Below are 25,071 nucleotides of genomic sequence, written 5' to 3' on the forward strand. Positions count from 1 at the left end.
AGCATAAAGCCAAGCAAACTTGTAGATAGACAGAAAGTGGCAGAACCAGTGGTGAGGCAATGGAAGCCATTCCCAGATACCCTTTGCAGAAAAATGCACCAGAATATCTATTTATGTCTTCTGGCACTTCATGAATCCATAGTTGCAGATGATATCTTTAGTTAGCTGTTAGAACAGTTATCTCATTAACTAAATGCCTAGTGCAGCCATAATCCAAATCTGTATTTGTGCAGTTAAGAATCTATAGCTCCATTTTGACTTACTGGTTTATGAGGGATTTTGTGTGTGTTCCTCTTCCTGCTCATAACATAATTAGCATTTGGAAGAGACACTAGCTGTTTTGTTGCCTGTGTTCAAGTATTTTAGTTCACAAAGACTTTCTCTTCTCATTCTACTTGCAGGGAGATGCTACAATAAAAAAGATGCTTGGCTTCTGGTGGCCTTTGGCATTAATTCTGGCCACTCAAAGAATCAGCCGGCCTATCGTCAACCTCTTTGTATCCCGGGATCTGGGTGGCAGTTCAGCAGCTACAGAGGTATGAGTCTCTTTGGGAAAACCAAATAGTCAAGCCTTCCTTATATTTATTCAAAGATGCGGAAGAGCCAGCTCTATCTTTACATTGGCATCTGCCTGTATTTTGCTCCCAATTCTTTAGAAATTCATTCTGTTAAGCTGTTGAAGATCTGTCAGTTTTCCCTAGTGTTAAAAAAAAAAAAAAAACCTTGCCGAATTTTGAATGAAATTCTCTCTAAATCGGAGTATGTTTCCTGCCTGCTTTTGTAACTTCATCACCTTCTTTCATATTTATCATGACCGAGGGCAAAACTTGACATTAACCTGGTTTGCATGACATGACAGCCCACCTACCTTGCTTGATTTCCTTGCAAGGGCTGTCACACCATGTGACGGGATTAGACAAACCTCATACAACCCCTTCCACATGGGTTTGCACGTCACAGTAAAAGTGCCTGTGAGCATCCCGCACAATGTAACAGTCCCTGCAGGTAAATTAACATATGGCAGGCTGGCATGACATGCAAACAGGCCCAGTATATGTAGCTCCAATTTACTCCTGCATTTTTTAAAAATGAAAAACATATTCATCAGGCTGTTAGTCCAAGCGGACGAAAGGTAGGTGGATTAACCCTTTCTCTGATCATTTGTCATCACCAATTTGCATTCCTCCCCATGCAGGGGAAGACAAAGGGGACCCCATGTCCCTTTGTGGATAGATTGAGGGGTGCAATTTCACATGAATAAATAATTATTACCTTCTACCGCTGCTGTAGATTGCATCCTCTGTGGTCGTTTTTCAATTTAAAAAAATATCAGGGAAAAGAGACAGAAAACTCCATTCATGTTGGTCTTCAGCCGAGCATTACTATATTTTTTTGGTTTTTCAGTTTTTGAATAGAATATTTGGTAACCTCAGAAAGCAAAGCATACACAACAGTAATTTAGGGCCTGATTCTCCATTGAGTGATGACAAAATTACAGGATTAGATCCAGAGAACTGTAAGCAAGCTGGGCTTTTCTCCGTGCTGCAGCCTCCAATGTTCACCTCCCAAGAGCTGATCCTGTGGGTCAAGACACACTAGAGAACAGTGTGCTTTATAATGTGGTGTGTTGCCAGTGGAGATGGAAGTCTGCAGGAATCTAATCCCTCCTCTTGTGTGAGCTGAAGTGCCTTTCAGAATGCCTGGATCGAGTCCCTTGTAAAATAAACTTAGTGTACGAAGTGGGTTGGTTTTCTTTCAAGTTAGGGTGAGCTCAATTGCATCTGTTGAAAAAGTGGGATGGTTTTAGGTCCTCCTGGAAAGGACTAGAATGGCATCCCAGCCCACTTCCAACACTGGAAATTCTACATGGTATGATCCTGCCTGCTTCTCTTGCTACATAGATTGTGGCACCAAGACTTGAACAACTTCCTGGGATTCAATAGAGGCTTCTCCTTTTTTCTTTTTTTAAAAGGCCTTCATTAACCCCCTTTTTTTTAGCTAGTTCAGTTTGCTCTGTCTTTGGGTATTCGGTGTGCTGTCAGCTGAGGAGTTTCAGTGTTTTCTTCCAGTGCCTGTGAATCTTACAAGCCAAAGGTTGCTAATAGATACAAACCTGCCTGCGATTCCCTCCCATTTGATGGGAGGCTGTATCACCCCAGCAGTAATGTTGGCCTGAGGTTATCCTTGCCTGCACGATACCTGCCTTTTTAAGTTGAGGAACTTGGCCATATTTTGCATGCAGAAAGCTCCAGCTTCGATTCTTGACATCTCCAGCTTAAAGGAACCTGCTACAAAACAGTGAAAGATCTCTGCCTGGGACCATGGAGATCTGGTGTCTGTCAGAGTAAACAATATTGTAGAAGGAACTGAAAGTATCAGATAGATACAGCAGTGATGGGAGAAGGGAGCAAGTTGCCAGGTAACGGCAGATGATGTGAGGAGAATGGGCAGGAAGGAAGAGCAGAGAGAAGTTTTCTTCTTCCTCTCATGAATACTTTCTTTAGCTTCTCTCTCAGTCAGCCATGACTCCCTTCTTCTCTCCTCTCTTCCTTCCCTCCCACTCTCACATCAACTGCCCACATTATTTTTCTGTTACCTGGCAACTTATTCCCTTTCCCCACCCCTGTTGCATCTATCTGATATTTTCCACTTCCTTCTACAGTACTAAGCTAAATTGACCAGAGGCTGAGCTCTGTGTGAGGCAGCTTGATGTGGGACTTCTTTCAGTAAGTCATGTGGGACTTGCTCAAAGAGTGGGAAAACTACTATGCAGGCCTGCCTTACTCAGCTGAGGCAACATATCCAAAGAGCAGTCCAATTCTCAGCGTTGCACCTGCTGAGATATTTACTAGTTGATAGCATGAACAGCTTTATCGGGATAACAGCACAGCTTCCAATCTTGAGTTGTATATGATTAAACATTTCAGTCAAAAATGGGGTCTTCTTAGAGGCAGCTGACCTCTATATGGTTGCCTTCAGAAACTCCAGACTGTCTCAGAAACCTTATCTGTCTCGCACAGGAATATGTTCAATGGTTGATACATTCCAGTGAAGAATTAGAGCCAATATGAGGTTGCTTTTAAGAATGAGTAGAGGCCAATATTGCATAGTCTGCTAGCCATAGGGAGGGGCAAGGAGCTACATGGAGTTTTAATTATATATTACTGTTTGTACATGAAAGCAATATAAGAGGACAGATCTAGAATTGTTTTATGTAGCTTTATCTCATTCTGGAAATGCTCAGTTGCACAGATTGTACTTTTTGGCCACAATTTGTGCCATTAATATTTTAAATATACCACTCTTACATGTTTTAGTTGCTAAGTGCAAAGAATGCATTCCCTTGAAAGCAAATGCTTCTCATATTATCAGCTGATAGCTGACTTAATTAGTGTCCATTGTTCATTTGTTCTTTTTGCTTCCGTTTTTGAAAGCACCACTGCTGCACAAGAAAGCGCTGGCAACACCAACAGTGGGGAAATCCTGCCAGCACACAAGCTGAGTGTACTGCAAATTTCCATACAGGGTGCTGCCAGTAGTCCTTGATCTTGGCAGGAGGAGAAAAGAAGGACATCTCTGAAAAATAATGAGCATGCACATTTCACTTGATTCCTGGATTTTCTTGTCAGGCATTTTATTTTGCTTAGATTTGGCCTAGCACAGATGAAACACTTCTGATTTTCCTGACCATGGCTAGGAGATTGGAATCATGCCTTGGGTCTCTGTGCTCCTGATACCCCTTTCCATTTTCGAAGCTAGCCATAGTGCTGTCTTATGTGCGCATCAATATTCACACTGCACCAGTATCCAGGATATGGAATGCCCTTCCTAGGGAGGCCTGCCTGGTGCCATCCCTGCTTTCTCTCAAGTGCCAGGCAACTCTTTCTTTATTCTCTGGAGCGTTTAAGTTTTAGGCATTTAAAATCTTACTGATTGCTCTGTTTTACCTGCTAGTTAAAAGCAAGTTTAATTGCTTGACATTTTAATTGTGTAACTTGCTTTACTTGGTGCAGGGTGGTACAAAAATATTTTAAATAAATAGCTTTAACCAGGCTTTCCAAAACCAGCATCTAATCTTGATTACAAGTTCTGGTTTGAAGTTAACCATGATTAACATTAACAGTGCAGATAGAGAAATGGGCTAAAATGTTTTTTCTAGCTTTAGGGGATCTAAATATAACAAATATAGTTACTAATATTTAAAAAACCATTTTTATATATTAGTAACTGTTCATAATATATTGCTTCACTAGTCAGTCTTAAAGTGCCATACCAAAACCATTATCATTTTACAATAGAAGGGGAATGATTAAGAAAAAGAAGAAATGAGGGAGAGAGAGAAACAAACAGTGTAAGATAGGTTAGTTTACACTTGTACTTACACTTACTTAGGAGTAATCCTCATTGAATTCAATAGGTTTTACTTCAGGGCCCATACCCCAGCAGGAGCCTACTCACAAGAGCCCCCTGGACTTTCTCATCTTCACCATTGCAACCTGCTTGTTCACCTGCTTTTTGCTCTGGCCCAGATGACAGGGGTGGTGAGAAAGAGCAGAATTGGGCGCCTTACCCAAGGGCCCTTAAAACCTGGCACTGCTCCAGAAGACTGAGTTGTTATTTCCCAAATGGTTTCCTTTTAACAAGTCTGAAAGGATGTACAGATTTGAAATCAACTTGCATTTGAAAGAGAAGAGTTAGATTCTGAGTCTTCGCAGTGGGAAGGACAATGCAGAATGATTTTCAAAACTTTTCTAATGCTGTTAAGAAAGACCTGAACAAGTGAATGGTTGTCTGAGGTCCTGGGCATCTTGGTTCCCATGCTTAAGGACTCATTCACTCCATGTTTCCGCTGACCATAGTGGAATCATACCAGAGAGGGGGAAGCAGGTGACTCCAAGGATCTCTGCAGCTCATTCTTGTAACATGAAATCACAGTTTAGGGTTACATTTGAATGAGGCCACTGTAAACCATCCTTCTGTACTTTCCTCCTCTTCTCTCTGCACCCCTTCTTCTTCTTTAATTGAGGAACAGTTTTCTATTAATGAATGGTGGTTGGTGCTACTTTGTGAACAAAGCAGTAGCCTATTTCAGTACAATGTAGCATCAAAAACAGGAAGGCTCATCAGATGAATGGAAAAATGCAGAACAAAAGTGACGTTCCAAAGTGCCACTTTGAAATGATACAATTTCATCAGCGCGTTGACCAGCTGGAGAGGCCAGAGTTCCCCAGCCCTGCAATAGAACCTTCCTAGAAATGAAAGACACAGACTCAGCTAGTCTTAGCTTTTTGCCTTCGCTGTAGCTATGAACTAGTTGCTAGCTTGACCATCTAAAATGCTGCTGGTATAACCGTACCAGAATTATCTGAATATTTGCTAAAAGGAAAGTTTAATGAGCTTCTCTGAGGATTTGACCTGTAATTTTCTGTCTTTTCCCCTTGCCTTAGGCGGTGGCAATTTTGACGGCTACATATCCAGTGGGGCACATGCCATATGGCTGGTTGACAGAGATTCGAGCTGTTTATCCTGCTTTTGACAAGGTGAGCTTGTTTTCTGTGATGAGAGCACTTTTAGAGTCCCTTTGTAATACATCCTTGCCAAGTGTGTTCTCTGAGAAATTGGTTCCATAAGCAGTGTGAAGTTTGCAAGAAATGAGACAAACCTAGATTCTTTGAATCTTCAAGGTTTTGCTGCTACTGCTGCTCTGCAGTAGTATATAGTACTGATGATGAGGCAACTCTGTGTATCTGTGAGTCCATGTTTTCCATCTCTTGGGCTTGCTGTACTTGTATAAGCGATTGGGTCCTTCTGCCCAATTCTCTTTGCAGAGAGGACTACTGCAGGGAACTAATTGCAGTTGGAATTATGAAGGCACAATCCAAGGGGAACCACATGCCAGAAGGTTGGCATGGAATTCCAACTATCATGGTGCCATCAGCACACTAGGCCTCCTTGGTTAACTGAGAGTGCACCCCAGAACCTTCGGATGCTGCAGGGCATTTGAGGGAGCACTCAGCTCATGCTAGAAGCCTGCCCTTCCAGAAGCTGGTTACAGCATGACTGATTTCCCATGCAAACTAAGAATGTGCCCAAGGACCCCCGGCAATTTCATTAGGAATACTATTGTACTGGAGCACTCTTGACCTACTCTGCATAGGATAGCCAAAAAACCTTGAGCCAGTCCCAACTATGGTAGAAGCCTGGATAAAGAACTGAGATATGAAGAAGGGAGGAGTCCTTCAGGTCCGTGGCTCCATGCCCTTTATTCCTCCTTGGCTGATTGGCATGCACCACCCCTTGATACTAACCTCCTCATTTGAGAGACTGAGATGAGAGACTGAGATCTTCCCTCATTTGAGACACTGAGAGGAGAGGCTGAGATCTTTCCTTTGTTTTGTCTCTTGCACCTCAGCAAAGGGGGTTGTACAAGGCCACAGTTGGTGTGTCTATAAAGGCCTATAAATGCCAACATTTGTCAAGAAACTTTCCCCTAAGGCCCATTCTACTATACACCCAGTAAATGATCCCATTGGTCCCTCTATTTGTCTGTTTGTTTAGACCCTAAGTAATGAGTCTCTTATTATTTGGATAAAAAGAATTCACTGAGAAAGTGCTAAGTAAGAGAGATTTCTGTTTTCTGCTTTAACTTTGGCTACATGCAGCAAATAACTAAAAATGTGTATTCATTTTATCCTTAGCTCGACCTTGACAGTTCCCATAGAGGATTCCACTTCTTCAACTACCTTCTGTGCATGCTTTCTGCTTTTTCAGAAGCTGCATCATATAGACTGAGGGTGGGTTCAGGGGAGGCAGAGGGTTTTTAAATGTTTGCGTAGCGTTATGTGGAATCTCTGCACAGGATAGAACATTGAGTCACTTAACTTGTGTACAAATCATTAGAGTGAATAAAAACCAGGTGTTCAGGGCTTGGTTTTCTGTAGGTTACTTCCTTTGCTAATTGGAGATGTAATGAGCCAGGAGTTAGTGCAGTGATTTGGGTCGGCTGTACCCATCTATTCCTGGGAGCAGAATTAAAAACAAACTAACACAAGTTTGTCAGGTGTTCAGCATCTGCAGTTGCATCTTTCTGCTTCAAACCGCAGGCTGTACTTGTTTAAACTCCCATTAAGAGGTAAGGGAGTTCAAGCTTTGGACAAACAGAGCAGGTTAGTGAACTCTGAGCCATTCTGCACAGTGGTTGTTGACATGGAAAAATATCCTCCTGTCCCTTGTATGAGTTAGAGCTGCACCCAGTTGGCTAGGAGCAACCAAACCACAAGGCTACTGGGCCTGTATGATCATTTATGATGCTGCAAGATGCTTAGAGTTCCAATGCAAAACTCATGAACTCATTGTTTGCTCATGGTTGAGGTCCAGAGGCCTGCATTCGTTTAGGGCCCTTGTGGTGGGCTGTGGCAAGTGGACTTCTGCAAGCATATAAAATGCCTTTCATTTCAATTCCCATCAGTGGGAAAGCTCTTCAGGCTCATACAGGGCAGCTTCTTTGGATTGTGGCCAGTATCTGCAATAAGCAAAATCCTTAGCTCCTTCATACTGCAAATTCAGCAGCATTTGAGAGCTAGGTTTTTATTTCCATAAACAGTTTCAACAGACAACGTATCTTGTCTTTGCACGTGCCAACATATCAACTGCTCTCTAAGATTCAAAGTGCATTCTTATGTGTGTTTACTGAGAAGTGCCACTGAAGTTAATAGGGCTTGCTCCCAGGTAAGTGGAGATAGGATTGCAGCCACAACGTTTTTTGCTGCTACAGACCAACATGGCTGCTCTTCTTAACGTTAACGCTGTTCCCCTCTTCCCTTTCATCCTAGAATAATCCCAGCAATAAAATGGTGAACACAAGCAGCACTGTATCAGCAACGCATATCAAAAAGTTCACTTTTGTCTGCATGGCCCTATCGTTAACGGTAAGAAGTCAATCATCTCACCACTAATTTATTTTTATTTATTAATTTATTAAATTTATTTTTATCCCACTCTTGCTCCAAATTGCTCAGGGTGACATATAGTGTTCTAACACATCCCCACCCCCTGTTTGATCCTCACAACTGTGTGAGATGGGAACTGAGAGACTGTGGCTACTAGACCTAAGGTTTATCCTGGGATCATCCAGGGTTCGCCCCTGCCTGAGCACTGGATCCCCTGTGTGTCACCTAGATGAACAGGTTTGACCCCTGGACGATCCAGGGAGAAACCTTAGGTCTAGCTATGGCCTGTGATTGCCCCAAGATCACCCAGTCGGCTCCATTGCTGAGTAGGGATTTGAATCCAAGGCCATAGCTAGACCTAAGGTTTATCCCTGGATGATCCAGGGGTCAAACCTGTTCATCTAGGTGGCACACAGGGGATCCAGTGCTCAGGCAGGGGCGAACCCTGGATGATCCCAGGATAAACCTTAGGTCTAGCTGTGGCCCTGGTCTCCTCTTGTTCCTGGTTCAACACTCTAATCTTAGGCTCCAGTGAACTGTAATATTGGGCTTTGTAGCATGGGCATTGAATGTGGGATTTATCCTCTCATGATGTCAGAACAGCCCTTTCACTGGGAAAAGAACAAAATACACCTTTTCATCCTTTTATATGTGTGTCTGTATATGTGTGTGTGTGTGTGTATAAATATACTAGAAAGAGAGAGAGAAAGAGAGAGAGAGTATGTATCTGGTATATATGGCATAGAGAGTTCAACTGTGAGCCAGGAAAATAAAATTTCACTTCAGCCATGCACTCAATGAGTTGACTTAGCTCAGCTACTATATAATAATAATAATAATAATAATAATAATAATAATAATAATAATAATAATAATAATGTATTCCACCTTTTTTCCTCTTGCAAGGAATTCAAGGTGGCTTACACAGTTCTTCTTCGTGGTCTCTATGCATCACACATATGGGCTTTGCGCCTGTATGTGTGAATGCATAGATGACCACTCGAAGAACTACAGTTACAGGTAAGCAACCTGCATTTCTTCTTCGTGGTCTCTATGCATCACACATACAGGCGCAAAACCCATATGTGTGAATGCATAGATGACCACTCGAAGAACTACAGTTACGGGTAAGCAACCTGCATTTCTCCTTTTCTCCCTGTGAGGTAGGTTCGGCTGAGAGTCAATGCCTGGGCCCAAGTCACCCAATGAGCTTCATAGTCAAGTGGGGACTAGAACCTGGATCTCTCAACTTCCAGTCCAGCACTCTAATTCATTACCCACACTGCCTCTCAGCACACTATCTCTTTGCCTCTACCTCTTCTGCAGTATGGAGACAATAATGCTACCCCACCTTAAAGGGCTGCTGTAAAGATTATGGAAATCATTTATGCAAAGTATTTTGAGCGCTCAAAAACCACTGTATAAACGCTACATTTTGTGATTGCACAGAAATCAGAGGGGCTGCTTCAACCTGTGGTAACTCAACAGGTGAAAAGCAAAGATACTTAAGGTGTGGGGAATGGTGGCCATGTAGTTAGTCTTTCCCACTGGCAGCATCTGTGCATTCCTTCCTCTCCCAGCGCTAGAAATGATCCGTGGTTGCATAAGAGCACAGAACAGTGCTGAATCACCGATGACTATCTGCTGACTGTGCCTGGTTCAGTCATTACTCATCTCCCTGTTTGTTCTTGCTCACTGGGGAGTCACATGATGGAGCTTTGAGAGGTGAAAGCATATTTTCTGTGTATTAACAAGGAGCCGGACATGCCTGGAAGAAACTAATAGACAGAGAACTGGCTCCTGTTCGATATACACTGTAGAGCTTGGACACACTAATCCGGTTTGCATCATTACCAGCACCCGCCATGGCTTAAATAAGCCACTCAGAACCCATGGGCTGTCGTTTCTGGGGTGGCTTTTTATCCATGGCAACAAACCACCGTGCATGGGTTCGCACGTCACGATAAGCTGCGGCAACCACCTGACACAGCTTGAATATTTACAGTGGTGGCCAGCACGTGCTACAACCCACTGTGGCTTATTTAAGCCGTAGTGGGTGCTGGTGAATATGCAAACCAACCCTCTATATAGGATGGGGGCAAGTTTGGGGTGTTTTTATAAGGGATTCCCTTCTCCTCCTTTCTGGGCAATTTGCTATTTTCTTTTGTGACTGTGTTTTACAAACACACACTGTCCTAGAGTAGTGCTCTACTGTCCTATAAAACCTTACTCAAAAGCCCCTTCCCCCATATTATTTAAGGCAGAGAGGGGTTGTCCTTCCCTCATTTCTCACCACCCATATAGCTGGTGCCCCCTTATTATATATTGCTGTCAGTCAACATCTTTAGCAGGAAGATCTGCCCTGCCCTCTGCTGTACCAGACAGTCAGAAAGAAAGTGGGGAGGCAGGGGAGCTCTGAAGTTGTGGTACCTAAAGCTGTCAATCACAAAACTATACCCCTTCCTCCACCCTCCCTGCCATTTTCCTTATAAGGAGAGCTTGGAGAGGGGGAAGGGAAATGTACTGATATTCATAGACATGTTATCTGGGTCCCTCCAAATATCTGAATCAGACTTGAAGCTTTGGGAGGAACCTGATTTGGTCTGGGCTGCTTTGGGGGACACCCATGTCACCCTGAACAAGCTCCAGATCTCTCCAAAGCAAATTGCTTCTGTTTGGGATTCATCTGAACCAAATACACAACCCTCATTCATACAGAAGTGGGAGAAGAGCCTTAAGCAATGTGTAAGGAATGGGGCCCTTAGGAAGTTATCTTTGGTATGTCAGTAGGGATACCCCACTGGGTTATCTGTAATATATTGCAGGGTATGGATGACATTATTTGAGAATATGGATATCTTATTAAATATATGACATCTGTGATTACTGAGGTTTGTGAGCCAGATTGCTCAGCCTGAACGAAATTTATTCCTCTGGGAGTTAGAAATGACTGAAGGAAGGCTGTGCTTTGGCGAGTGGGAGTGCAGCTGGGTGGAAAAGATTGCAGATATCCTAAAAGTAATGATCTTGCCTAGTTTTATTTATTTATTGCATTTGTATACCGCCCTATAGCCGAAGCTAGTAGAAGGCATTCCGTGCCACCGAGGCCACCTGAGCCTCAAGTGACAGAGATGGTTCTAGGAGAACCCCCAAGCTACGAACCTGCTCCTTCAGGGGGAGTGCAACCCCATCCAGAACAGGTTGAACACCCTCCATCTGGTCAGCAGAACCACCCACTAACAGCATCTCAGTCTTGTTTGGATTGAGCTTCAGTTTATTAGCCCTCATCCAGTCCATTGTTGCAGCCAGGCGACATTTAGAACAATGGATCACTGTTAGATCTCCTTCTTTTCAGATTAGATTCTTCCTCCCTTCCCATTGCCATAAGCACAGCATTCAAATTCCCAAGGTCTTTGGATACAAGATGGCCTATCTGAGCAAATGCTGAGGCTGTAATTTAGGAAACTGCTTTATGCTGAGCTAGACCATTAGTCCATATGGCTTAATATTGCCTACACTGACTGGCAGTGCTTGTTTTCAGCAGCTGGCAGGCCTTCAGGAAAGACTCTTTCCCAGCCTTACCTGGATACCTTAGGGATTGGACCTGGGAGCATTTGCATGCAAAGCATGTGCTCTGCCACTGAGCTGCAACATTGGTGTATTGCTCTAGTACTACAAGTGTAACATTGGGATCTTTGATGTCAGCATCCACTAGACTGGGGATAGGGAATCTCCATCCCAAGGGTCACATGCAGTCCATAGGTGTCCCCCATCTTGCCTGCAAGACCCCAAGACTCTCCCCAAATTGGAATTTGGCCCCTGGACCAATAAAAGTTCCCTCCCCCACACTAGAGTTTCTCCTTCTTCCTCTTTCAAAGCAAAAGCAAAGTTCAGTGTGGAAGGAACAAGTCAGCACTTAGATACAAAGCAACCACCACCCATTTGAATAGAAAAGATTTGCAACAATCTCGGGGCACTTTTAAATCTCAGTGATTTCATCAGGAAAGTGAAGCATATGTTTAAACCATGGGTGGGGAACCTTTAGCAGCTCTGGGGACAAATTCCAATTTAGGGACTGCATCCCAGCAGTGGGTGGGGCTAAACCCATGGCATGTAGCCAAGGACAGAGAAGGCAAAGTGGACAGGGCCAGAGGTAATTCTTACCAGTTTGGGCATTTTCCCACCAAAAATACAAAACACAGCTCGATTTTATGCATGTCTATACTCAGGAGTAAGCCCTAGTGCAAGAGCTTTTGTGCCTGCAAAGGACTGCTCAGTTCTATGTAGGCTATTTAAAGTTTAAATACCTTAAAATACCCTCTTATCTCCCTATCACCAATCAGAAATAAGAGCAGCAGAAGCTTGTAGACTGGACAGGGAACCCGCAGGGGCGGCGTCCAGCCCAGGGCTGAAAGTTCACCATTTCCAGTGTAAATCTTTCTCATTGAAATCTTTCAAAGTGGAACTATAATAGCCTTCTTGAATTAATAACAATATAACAGGGACCCTCAGAGTTGTGCATGCCTGCTATGAGTACTTGCTTGTTGAGACACTGCCTTTGTTATTGTAGCATCATTAAGGTAAGTCAAAATATCTTATTAAAAAGATACCGGCTGAACGCTTTCCAGCAACATTGATCTTTTCCCTTCCTCTTCTTCACTTTGAGCAATTCTGGTTCAGCTGTATACTGAGCCTGGCTTCTAAAAATAATTTGTTCAGAGTGAGTTGGTGTATGTTCTTAATCAAAAGTCTCATTAATCTGATTAATTAGTTGGGTCCTTCACTTATCCTTAAGTCTAACAGCTGTTCCTTATCTGCTTGAAGTCTTTATGGCCTCTAAATGAAACTGCTTGTGTAAGAAAACGTTCTAATAAGACATATGCTAATACATTGACTTCTTCTGGTAAGCAATATCACTAATTACAGGAGTGTGAAGAATCCCCATCCTAAGCTCTCCTGGGAAATTTCATTAATTGATGATATTGAACAGAATGCTGATAATTCCCAAACAATGCTTCAGCAGCATGTGCACGCCAATCCAGGCCAGGGCTGGATTAACTGTTACATCAAGCAAGCACACTATAGCTTCTGCTTCCTTCCTGTGCTGTTTTTGGGGAAAGAGACCATGAGCCAAAGATACCACTCTTTGTGACTGTTATGAGCTATCCTGCTTTTCTCTAGTGGCTTTGCAAAGCCCCAAATGCTCATGTTGCTAGTCACTCAGAACTTGGTAATCAGACCAGACAATGGGCCTGTAAAAGAACGTTGACGTGTTTTATTTATTTATTTAATCAGTTTTTATCCCATGTTTCTGCCAAACCATGGCACTCAAGGAGGCTAACAGCTTTACCTCCTAGCAGCAGCACTCCTGTTCATAAAATATATTATTAGGATGACCGTATGAAAAGGAGGACAGGGCTCCAGTCTCTTTAACAGTTGTATTGAAAAATAAATTTCAGCAGGTGTCACTTGTATATATGGAGAACCTGGTGAAATTTCCTCTTCATCACAACAGTTAAAGCTGCAGGTGCCCTGCCCTCCTTTACATCTGGTCACTCTAGTATAGCTCCTGCACCTTTAACTGTTGTGATGAAGAGGGAATTTCACCAGGTTCTCCATATATACAAATGACACTTGCTGAAATTCCCTTTTCTATGCAACTGTTAAAGATACAGGAGCCCTGTCCTCCTTTTCATATGGTCACCCTATAATATATCCTTTGCTCCTGCTAGATATTATAAGCTGTATAGAAGTTGAAAAGGGCACTTCATCACGCTCCAGCCTGTTTCCTGTTTTTCTTCTCCAATTAGCCCTTTACATTCCACGGCTACTAAGCTTGTTCAGTCCCCATTGCACTGTGTTTTGCCCCCTTAGTGTGTGTGTTTTTGGGAGGGAGGGTACTTTTGCAAGCCTTGAGGTTCCCTTAAGCATGCTAATACCTCTCGTGTGTTTCTCAGTGCTCTCATTTTGGCTACAATCGTGTTGGGACACATCACCTAAGTTTGCTATTTGATTTACTCTGAGATTGCCTCTCTTTGTACTGGCTTGTGTCACAAGTATGTTAGTAAACTTGAGAGAGCTTCGGCTATTGGGCGGTATAGAAATGCAATAAATAAATAAATAAATAAATAAATAAATAAATTGACAATAGCAGCATTGTCTTTTTCTTTTTAAACATTATAGATCATAACTCATAAATGATCAGATCGTAATATTATAGAAAGGCTACAACAAAAGCATTCAACAATATTAACTTTTGGGGTGGGATGAGCAGTTGTGAGGGTTATATGATCGTAGACATGCTTCCTGTGGGCCAACCTCTCGATTTAGCACAATGCCATTAAAGAAATGCTTCAAATAATTTTTCAGTCATGCTAAATGAGGAAACAGAGTATAGTGCAGAGTTCAGACATCCTACATTTTCCATCTGTTGCAACACAAGTCCCCTGCAGATCTGCAGGAGAGATTCCAGAGTAGTTATATGATGCAACTCAGCTTTGGTTTCTAAAACCTCTAACTAATTTTCATTACCATGTATTATTACTTTACTTCTGTTAGCAGCCTACTTCTTAACACTGCTTGCAGAGGGTTATCCAGTGGCTAACCCAAGTAGCCATAGCACTGAGCAGTCTTCGTCAGCTTTAAGTACAGTTTTATTAAAAATGGCTAGAGAACAGAAAAAGTGGTGTGATTACACAGCTTAATTCACTTTTAATGTGTGTTTCTACTGTTAGGCGCATTCTGTAGATACAGCCTACAGTACAAGTAGCATTTTGTTCCTGAGTAGACAGAATGCACAGGGGCTAATTAAACAGCAAATAAAGTTCTGCTTTTTTGTAATGAGGAGGTAGCTATTTAATAAAAGATGCTTAAATTTCTCTTGTTTTTTGTTCCTATTGGCATCTGAACAAAACAGAGCTTTTGGTTAGAAGCATTTTCTTTTTCAATGGTGCCACTGAAGTTTGGGTCCCTACTGCAAATGCAACAGGGCTGGCTGACCAGATTTTGAAGTAAGCGAAGTAATACACAATACCATCTAAAGCAGCGGACCCCAACCTTTTTGGCACCAGGGACCGGTTTGGGAAGCCACGCTCGCCGCCCCACTCCAGCATCCTGGCTTCGCTTCGGCTGGGTGAGCGCCCAGCCGAAGCGAAGCCAGGACGCTGGGGCAGGTGGGCGGCTTCGGAACGGTGCACCCGGAAGTCGCTCTCCCAGAGCGGCTTCCGGCCGGGCGCACCATTCCAAAGCCATCCGCCTGCTCCAGCATCCTGGCTTCACTTCGTCTGGGCAAGCGAGATGGCGCCCCATGCCCAGGTACGCTGGGCTGGGGCTGGGGGTGGGTGGGTGGATGAAAGCAGCTCACCTGTGCAGCCCGGTTCCTAACAGGCCACGGACCGCTACCAGCCCGTGGCCCGGGGACCCCTGATCTAAAGAGGAGAGCCTGCAAAGCCATTAAGTCCAGAATCTCTCTCTCTCCCCACCCCTCCAGTCATTGGAGAAAAGAGGAAATGTTCCAATTTGGAAGTGGGTATTGAGGGGGATTGAGTAGAAGGAGACAATTGCAAAGGAACTGTGCAAGGAGCCAGTGTTTTCTGTGAGGTTTCAGGCACTGCAATTGCTAGAGTAGATGAGCCAAGCTGCTGTTTTAGTTTTCAAAGAGCTTGCCTCATCAGCTATGGGAACTGCAGTAGCAGAAGTTCCAGATGAAGACCCTACATTTGTGTTATGTAGCTCCTTTGGATCATGGCTACTGAGACTTGGTTACAAAGCTCTTGGCAGTTGGTGGTGGTATTACTTAGGGGAAGGTAGCTTGGTGGTAGAATGCATGCTTTGCAAACGAGAGCACCCAGGTTCAATCCCAGGAAGGACAGGGAAATCCTGAAGAGCCCCTGTCACTCTACCCTGACTGGTAGCGACTCCTCAGGATTTCAGACAACACTGAGCTGAATGGACCAATGAGCTGACGTGGTATTAGGCAGCTTCCTGTTTCCCCAAAGAGATACAAATAAAAAGAAGCAGTTCTGGGCCACTCTGTATTTATTGGACATCTTTATGACATTGTATTTGATGTAGATGTACCCATTGACATGACCGATTTGTGTGCTGAACATTTTGCACCTGTGGTACTGCACCTTTCGGCATCTCCTAGCATTTCCTGTTGCGTACATTATCTTCTTTGTACAAGAAGGTGCAGGCTGCATATTTAAAAAATCTGACTAGATCATTGCAACCTTTGAAGTGGAAGAATCTCTACCTATCTTTCTGTCACTCTCTTTAAATTGAAGGAATTAATTAACGCTACAGTGGGCTGCTCTGCATGTGCAGGACATGTGTTAGGCATGTTTCTTCCCACGTGGGCAAGAGTAGCCTAACTGAATGAAATTGGTGTGTGTGCGTGTGTGTGTGAGCGATACCTCAAAAGGCTAACTCCTTTGGGGCGGGGGGGGAATCCTCTATGTTATATTCTGTAGATAATGAGTTGGATCCAGTCTTAGCCATACTTACAAGTAGACCCAGTTCAAGTACATCCTCTGAATCTGGATCCAACCCAAATTTTGTACAGTGAATATTCTCACTAGACACTTTTGGGGGCTATTTTCAAATCACCTAAAACATAATTATTACTGTTCCCTAGTTTTGCTATTTTACCTCTAAGCTGAACTAAAGGGCACACTACTTGCTTCCGTTTTACTAGTGGAACTAAATCCTCCCTAAAATAACCAATGAAGCACAAAATGCCTCCATCCCCTGAGCTAAAGAGCAGTAGGAGATTGGTTTTTGTGTGCCAACAGGGTGAGACCAACTCCGCCAGTTTCCAGCCTCTGTTCACGTTCCATGTATGGGACAGCTGTGGACTTCTTTGGTTGCTCTCCATCTAACATGGGAAGGCATGGGCCTGGTGATGATCTCAACATGGCCATGCTCAAGTGGGAACAGCCAGCTTTATAGGATATACACACATGCATATATCTGTTTAGGATTGTGATCTAAGTTACCAGCAGTGTGGATACTCAGTGTTGATCCAGTCAAATGCTAGGCATCCTCAGCGGTTCTTTGCGTCCTTCAATTCTCTTCTGAAGCCTAATCCACCATCTCTCCCCGCCTCTCTGGCTGCTAATAACTTTGCCTCTTTTTTCAATGCTAAAATCCAAACTATTCGCTCTGATCTGGCCAGCTCTGCTCCTCTTCCAGTTCCTGTTCTTCATCTGTCAATTCCTCCTGCAAATTTCTCTGCATTTCCTTCGGTCTCAGCTGATGAACAGTCTACAATACTGCGCTCTTCGAAGCCTTCCACTTGTTCTCGTGATCCGATTCCTTCTCGGGTCTTTATTAATCTTATCCCTGCTATCCTCCCTTCCTTGCTTCATATTATTAATTTTTCTTTGTCCTCTGGTTCATTTCCTTCTGCTTTTAAACATGCTACAGTCTCTCCTATTCTCAAGAAACCTACTCTTGATGTGCTATCTCTGTCTAACTACCGACCTGTCTCTTTGTTGCCTTTTGTTTCAAAGATCCTGGAGCGTGTGGTCTACTCTCGTTGTCTTGATTTTCTTTCTAGTAACTCTGCTCTGGATCCTTTTCAATCTGGATTCCGTCCTTTGCATTCCACTGAAACAGCCCTTACTAAGATTACCAATGATCTTCTTATTGCCAAGTCTAAAGGCCTTTATTCCGTTCTTATTCTCCTTGATCTAACTGCAGCCTTTGACACGGTTGATCACGATCTTCTTTTGGATTCCCTTCATGACCTCGGATTTTGTGGCTCTGTCTATAACTGGTTTGCCTCCTATCTAGCGGGTCGCTCTTTCAACGTGTTGGCTAATGGCAGCTCGTCTTCTTTTCCCCTTTCAGTAGGGGTTCCGCAAGGCTCGGTGCTTGGCCCGTTGTTGTTTTCTTTATACATGTTGCCCTTGGGTAATCTTATTCAATCACATGGCCTCCAGTATCACCTGTATGCCGATGATACACAATTATATCTTTCATCTCCGGATCTTTCTCCTGATGTTCACGATCGTATCTCGGCATGTCTTTCAGATATCTCAGATTGGTTGCTTCACCGTCATTTGAAACTTAATATGGCAAAGACTGAATTGCTTGTTTTTCCTCCTAAACCTTCTCCTCATCTCTCATTCTCTCTTACTGTCAATAATGTTACACTTACTCCAGTCAAGGAAGCTCATAGTCTTGGCTTTATATTTGATTCCTCGCTCTCCTTTATTCCTCATATTGAGACAGTAGCTAAATCCTGTTGTTTTTTCCTGTATAATATTGCCAGGATTCGATCATTTTTGTCTGTCTCTTCTGCCAAGACTCTTGTTCATGCATTGGTTATTTCTCAGTTGGACTACTGCAACCTTCTTCTCACTGGCCTTCCTTCTTCTCACATCAGTTCGTTGATTTCTGTTCACCACTCTGCCGCTAAGATCATCTTCTTGGCTCGCCGCTCTGACCATGTTACTCCACTTCTGAAATCTCTTCATTGGCTTCCAATTCACTTCAGAATCCAATATAAACTTCTCCTGTTGACCTACAAAGCTTTTCACTGTCTAGCTCCTTCCTATCTTTCCTCTCTCATCTCACACTATTGCCCCGCTCGTGCTCTTCGCTCCTCTGATGCGATGTTTCTCACCTGCCCAAGGGTCTCTACTTCCCTTGCTCGGCTTCGTCCATTTTCTTCTGCTGCCCCTTACGCCTGGAACGCTCTTCCAGAACATTTGAGAACTACAAGTTCAATCGCAGCTTTTAAAGCTCAGCTAAAAACTTTTCTTTTTCCTAAAGCTTTTAAAACTTGATTTTGTTCTGACTTTTATACTGTTAGTTTTACTCTACCCTGTGCCTGTTTGGTGCATTCTCTTCCCCTCCTTATTGTTTTATTATGATTTTATTAGAATGTAAGCCTATGCGGCAGGGTCTTGCTATTTTATTGTTTTACTCTGTACAGCACCATGTACATTGATGGCGCTATATAAATAAATAATAAATAATAATAATAATACTTGTCTGGATTAGTTTATCAGTTGGAAGTGTGCTTAGCACTGACCACTTTCTGGATGAGAAACATGGTGAAATGTTAAAGAACGGTGTCTCCTAACACTGGTTTTGTAAAGTCCTTTTTATAGCCCTTCCCCATCTAGAACACTTATTCTTTTACAGTCATTCCTTTCTTCAGCTAGAATGTCATGACCCTGGACAGATGTACTTCATCCAACATTTTCATTAATAACAATAAACAAGCTGTGTGCTCCATAGGAAAACCAAACTATCAGGTTTTTAGGTTTCTGCCACCCATCATTTAAAAGGTAGACAGGTTGAGCTGCTTTATAATATATTACAAATACACAGTTCACCGGTCTGGCTTGGCATCTCTTGTCTTAGTCTTAATTATTCATCCGTTGAATAAATTTCCAAGAATATGTCAACAAAGTGTTGACCGTCATTGAATTATGGAGCTGAACAAAATTCACTAAGGCCCAACAATGTTGAATGAAACCTTTTATCTTCTAGAAATCAATAGAAAAACCCCTCCTTTGTGAGAATTCAGAAATAAACTTGAAAAATAAGTACCAATTTAGGCTATTAGCCTGACGGCTTGTGGTAACTTCCTTTTTTCCCTTTGAGCAGCAGACCCCTGCCACTTCACAAACTGCTTCTGCACATCCCCTGTGTTTAACCACCTCTCCTGCAAAATGCAGCATGGAGATAGGGAGCATTGTTCAAGAAGCACAAAATCAGACCCATGGACACGTCGTGCTAATATGGTTTGGCGATATTTTATAGTGAGCTGTACTTCTTGAAAGAAGCAGGAGTGGTTGCTATTTCATGGAGCTAGGAAAAGATGTTACATGGAAGAGGAAGATTTCCTAACAAGACTGAATTCTGCATGGAGGGTAGGAAATCTCGTAGGGTCTGAAATGTGTATTTATTTATTCTTAGGTAAAAATGTACTACAGTGGTTCCTAGCAGCCTCTAGACGCATTTAAACATTTACAAATTATGTGAAAGTTAGAGGTATGAGATAGTGCCCAGTTTTTAATGTTTGTTTTCTGGTTCTCTTCCAGCTCTGCTTTGTGATGTTTTGGACTCCTAACGTGTCAGAGAAGATTTTAATAGACATAATTGGAGTCGATTTTGCCTTTGCAGAGCTCTGTGTCATTCCTCTGCGTATCTTCTCCTTTTTCCCAGTTCCAGGTATGGAGAAAAGGGAGGGGAAAGAACAATCCAGAAAATTATGTATTCATCCTAAGCATTCCTGTTGGCTTTTCCCTGCTCTGTATAAACGTCTGGCCACGTTCTACTGGAGGAATTGAAGTGATATTGCCATAATTTGGTGTTTTTTCTACACTTAGTGCAACTGCACCAAGAAGCAGGACTTGGGCCTAGTTTAATACAAACAGCAGACAGGGTGGGGTATTTATTTATTTATTACATTTCTATACTGCCCAATAGCTGGAGCTCTCTGGGCGGTTCACAAAACAAAAAAATTGGGGGAACCTTCCTGTATTGTTTAGATTGCAGGTGGGAGATGGCATCACTGAATGCATCACTGAAAAGAGTTCCACGCCCATAAAAAATGTAGCTCATCCAGAAGAAAGCAAGGCTAGAACTCTTGTCTCTGATACTTGGTTTTCTGTATGCAGGAATTTTTAATGAATTATTATTGTTGCTGTTGTTTTCTTAGCAATATCCATATAGGTTCTCTTGATGGCTCACAAAAAATAATAATAAAACAATAAAGAACATATTAAAATATAATCTCAAAGATAAATATTTTCACCAGCAGATAAAAATATAATACAAGTACAAATACACAGAAAATTGCAAATCTAACATGGAGAGCCTGGATTTTTAAATAACCTTTAAGAAGGCCAGTTTTAAAAAGCCAGGGTGAATGGGGGAAAAAATTCACCTAGAAGACCATAGTAAAGGCACCAGGTGAGCATCTCTAGGAGGCTATTGCACAAGTGTAGTGCCACCACTGAGAAAGCCCTGTTTCTGGTAGTCCTCTGCCTCATGTCACTTGGTGGGGGGTGGGCCCTTGGAGCAGAGCCTCTGAAAAGGACCTCAAGGCTCAGGTATTTATATCTGGAGGAAGGTGATTTTCCAGATAACCTGATCCCAAGCTGTTAAAGGCTTTAAAGCACTTTGTGTTGGGCCCAGAAACTGACTGGGAGCCAGTGTAGACGACATAGCACTGGCATAATATGATGGAAATGTTCAGTTGCCAGTTAATCATCTTGCATTAATATTTGGCCATGTGAGCTCTGAAGTACAATCCAGAAACAGTTGTGCCACCTCATCTGTCGATTGTGAAAACTAGGCCCAGGTAAAACCTACATTGTGTGTTTTTCTTCTCCCCCCACATACTTTTCCTCATTAACAACAATCAGATGTGACATGAGAGAAACTCAACTGCAGTTTTACGTAAAATCTACATCAGTTTAAGTTATGATGAATGCATAGAAAACCTGTTAACTGGACAATACCGATTTGCATTCGCAATGGAACAAGCCTAAGGCCTGCTGCAGGAATACAACAACTTTTAAAAAGAGCAGGTATAAGGGTCACACAGTCTTGGTGGAAAAGCCTAGTTAATGGATGCAGCGGACCAAGCTTTTGCTGCCTCAGGGCTACGTATCAGAGAAACCCCAATTGCCTGTGTGATGACAGTAAAGAACTTTTTTTTTTGGGGGGGGTGTTATTGGCCAATGAGACAAATGTAATTGTTGGTTTTGTCCAACATAGAAGCAATCACAGCTTGATCACACATATCCTTCAATTTATAACCAAGCGTGGCTGTGAATATCAGGTGTTGTCTCCAACTGCTTGCCCTAAAGTGTGGACCCATCACAAATCACCATTGTTTAAATGCATCTATAACCCCTAATAATGCCACCATTGGGAACCCACACTTTGTAGGGCAAGCCATGAACTCTGAGCCAGTATGTGTGATCTGAAGACTACCAGGAGTCAAATGATTTTTTTTCTTCTGGAGAGAACCAGACTTATCTCTGCTGCAAGCAGAACCTGTAGCCCAGCTCTTGCTGCCAGTATCTAATTCTTCTTCCCACATTCTTTTTACAGTCACAGTCAGAGCACACCTGACAGGATGGTTGATGACACTGAAAAAGACTTTTGTGCTGGCCCCTAGCTCAGTACTGCGGATCATTGTTCTCATCACCAGTCTGATTGTGCTGCCTTACATGGGGTAAGTAACACCTTTTGTCCCCTTTCATTTGTTTCTAGGCCACCACACCACCTGCGACACACACCTGCCAACTGTCCCGTGCATAAAATAAAGTCACAGTACTCTCCATGCACAATAATCTCCGCCCGCATCAGATCACTACTTAGCCGGCTCACAATTCTGTTGTAATGCACATTGGTTCTAATTTGCGAAGGAAGGATATGAAGAGAGACAAGAACTATTGGTGCCATCATGTCAGTAGTTCTGTATTAAGTTCTATAATAACAGAGCCAATGACTAGGCAAGGGGAAGGCATTGTTACAGGTGACAAAGCAGCTAATTTTAGCCAAAACATAATATTGTTTTAAATGCCCATAATGGCTAGCCTTTATTATGTTAATACCTTTTATTATAGCAACACACGATGACTAAGGATTGTTTGTGTATGAGAGAGAGAGAGAGGTGATCACAGAAGCTGGTATATTTTTCTTTCTGATGTTCTTAGGGTTCATGGAGCCACCCTTGGAGTAGGATCACTTCTGGCTGGCTTTGTAGGAGAATCTACTATGGTTGCAATAGCAGCTTGTTACGTCTATCAGAAACAGGTAAGAAACGGCTTATAGAAAGTTTACGTAGAGAAACGGACTCCTTGCCTAACTGCTTTTGCTACGCTTAGGTTAGTGGAGAATGGCTCTTGAATTCCAGGAAAGTAAATTTGAACTCATCTTGAGACCTGGTTGCTGTTTTGTTTGGAGGGAGGTGGGGTGTACGTTTCCCATATAACACCCACACACACACCGACGCGTGTAAAACCAAAACCAAAAAAAAACTTGACGTCAGGGAGAAGGGTTTTTTTGGGTTTTTTTTAAGTCTAATCTTTTCCCTGACATCTTATTTTTGGGATTGGAGCAGTCATTCACATGAGGTTGAAGCTGCACGTGATATCGCGCCCCACATTTTTTTGTTTTCCTAAAGCAGCCTCCCAACAGGACCTGTGATGTAGTGGTGTGGTGTGGGGCATTTTCCCCTATCCAGTCAAAAGTAACAGGGCAAAGGGGGAACAGGATTTAGAGATAGAAAACTGGCATAGAGGAGTGAATTAAGATTGCCATCTAGGGGGCTGTTCTATGCAAGGGAAACTACACATAACATTCTGTGTAGTTTGAGCCTGAAGTGGTACAACTCAGAATAGGTTTACCAATCCAGTGAGAATTAGGCCTGAGCATTTCTGGAGTATCTAGGTACCTTGGTTTAAGACCCAGCAAGACTGCTTCCCATCTATTGCAATGCTCTGTTTCTCAACCTAGAAAAAGAAGAGGAATGACAGTGAGACTGCAGCAGAAGGCGAAGACTCCGCCATGACTGACATGCCTCAAACAGAGGAAATGACGGACATCGTAGAAATGAGAGAAGAAAATGAATAACAATTGGGAGGTGACTTTTCTGCAGGGACAACTGGAAGCATAATTCTTCTCTCATACTTTACTGTTTATTTTTTAATAAAGAGGCCTTGATTCCAAAGGTTTCAGATAACGAATTCCCTAGCATACCAAGTATGCTGGCATGAATGAGAGACTTAAAGGAACAGTCTCTGCTTCCCGCCCCCCTTTCAACTGAATTTCTTCTCTCACTTCAAACTCAAAAGATGTGGCTGCTGCACACTTGAGAGAGCCTCCCGTCTTTGGACAGTCTCCATTTGTCAACACAAAGTCACCCTGTTTTTTTCGTGGGTTCTGCTGCCGTCCTTTCACCTTCTCCAGTGCTTCTCCGCGCCCACCCTGATACACTCACTTCCTTTTTTTATTAATGAAAGATTAAAAATGCAAAATTTGAAAAATTACAACATCAGCTTTATTTTACTTGCTTGGAGATGACTTTGCTCTATTGATGTGTATCATGGGGGGTTCTTGAGTTTGGCTTTCTCATCATTAAATGTAATATATTGTATACAAAGCAGAATACCGAGACAGGAATCAAGAAAGAATAAATGGCAGGTGGAATATATTAAATAGACAGTGATAAATACAGTACAAGACTTCTGTTTAGATTGATTATGTCACTTAAGGTACAAAGTAGTCTTCTTTCTATTTTCTGGTTAATCAACTGTGAACTGTTATCTCTACTACACTAACCTTATAACTATTTTCTAAAACAATTGTGGACATTTAAATCAGAAGCTTTATATAGAATATTAGTGTCCAGTCTAAAACCCTTTCTTTGAGAGGCTTTTGTTCCCGTGCTCAGTGCTGTGCAGGATACTGTGGTTGAGGTGTGGTACAACCAGCTGTTTTTTGAAAGCAAGATGACAAAAACAAAAATTACCAATACTTAAACCAAAGTTCTAATCCATTTTTAAAAAAACAACAACACACAAATATGTCTGTTTGTACTGTCTGTTCAACAATATACATGCTAACGTACAGAGAATATCATGTTATATTCCCTTCATGTAGATAACTCTGTATAGGGTAGATTGCTTCAACATTTTGTCAACACTGAATGGTATATCAAAGCCTACATTGGAGGAAGGTTGTTGAGAAGCAAATATCCAGCAATGCTGTAGAAGGGGTTCTCAGTCCAAGAAATGAGTGCTTCACCTGCCACCCATTAATCTGACTGGGCTGGCTGTGTCCACAACACCTGCCTGCACTTTGGTGACTGAACATGCTTATGCATCACTGATGCTCATAGTCCACACTTGCCCAGGACTTCAGCCTTCACTGATCTCCCAGCCAGATACCTAACAGGGACAAGCGTGGAATATAAAACTGGCACAACAGCCTCCTACAGTTGATGTGAACATGTGGTGGAAGAGGTACCTGCCTTTCCTTGGGACTTTCCCTGCATTTCTGACTGTGTGCTGCAGTGCAGAATTGGGAACACCAGCATTTGCCCTTCAGCTGTGCGCTTAATAGGAACTAAGTGGGACCCTCAATG

At 42.7% G+C, this 25,071-nt stretch overlaps 1 protein-coding gene across 1 annotated transcript in view; it reads left to right on the forward strand.

The window, feature by feature from the left end:
- Positions 1-24,486, forward strand: part of ANKH (ANKH inorganic pyrophosphate transport regulator) — a 103,505-nt gene extending 79,019 nt beyond the window's left edge. The window contains exons 6-12 of the mRNA XM_063130233.1: positions 402-536; positions 5,448-5,540; positions 7,833-7,928; positions 20,009-20,138; positions 22,032-22,155; positions 22,640-22,739; positions 23,442-24,486. Of these exons, the coding sequence (XP_062986303.1) occupies positions 402-536; positions 5,448-5,540; positions 7,833-7,928; positions 20,009-20,138; positions 22,032-22,155; positions 22,640-22,739; positions 23,442-23,558 (795 nt within the window). The 3' untranslated portion in view covers positions 23,559-24,486. The remainder of the gene's footprint in view (positions 1-401; positions 537-5,447; positions 5,541-7,832; positions 7,929-20,008; positions 20,139-22,031; positions 22,156-22,639; positions 22,740-23,441) is intronic.
- The last annotated feature ends 585 nt before the right edge of the window (positions 24,487-25,071 follow it).

Source organism: Elgaria multicarinata, chromosome 7, assembly GCF_023053635.1.
Source record: "Elgaria multicarinata webbii isolate HBS135686 ecotype San Diego chromosome 7, rElgMul1.1.pri, whole genome shotgun sequence".
Classification (NCBI taxonomy): domain Eukaryota; kingdom Metazoa; phylum Chordata; class Lepidosauria; order Squamata; family Anguidae; genus Elgaria; species Elgaria multicarinata.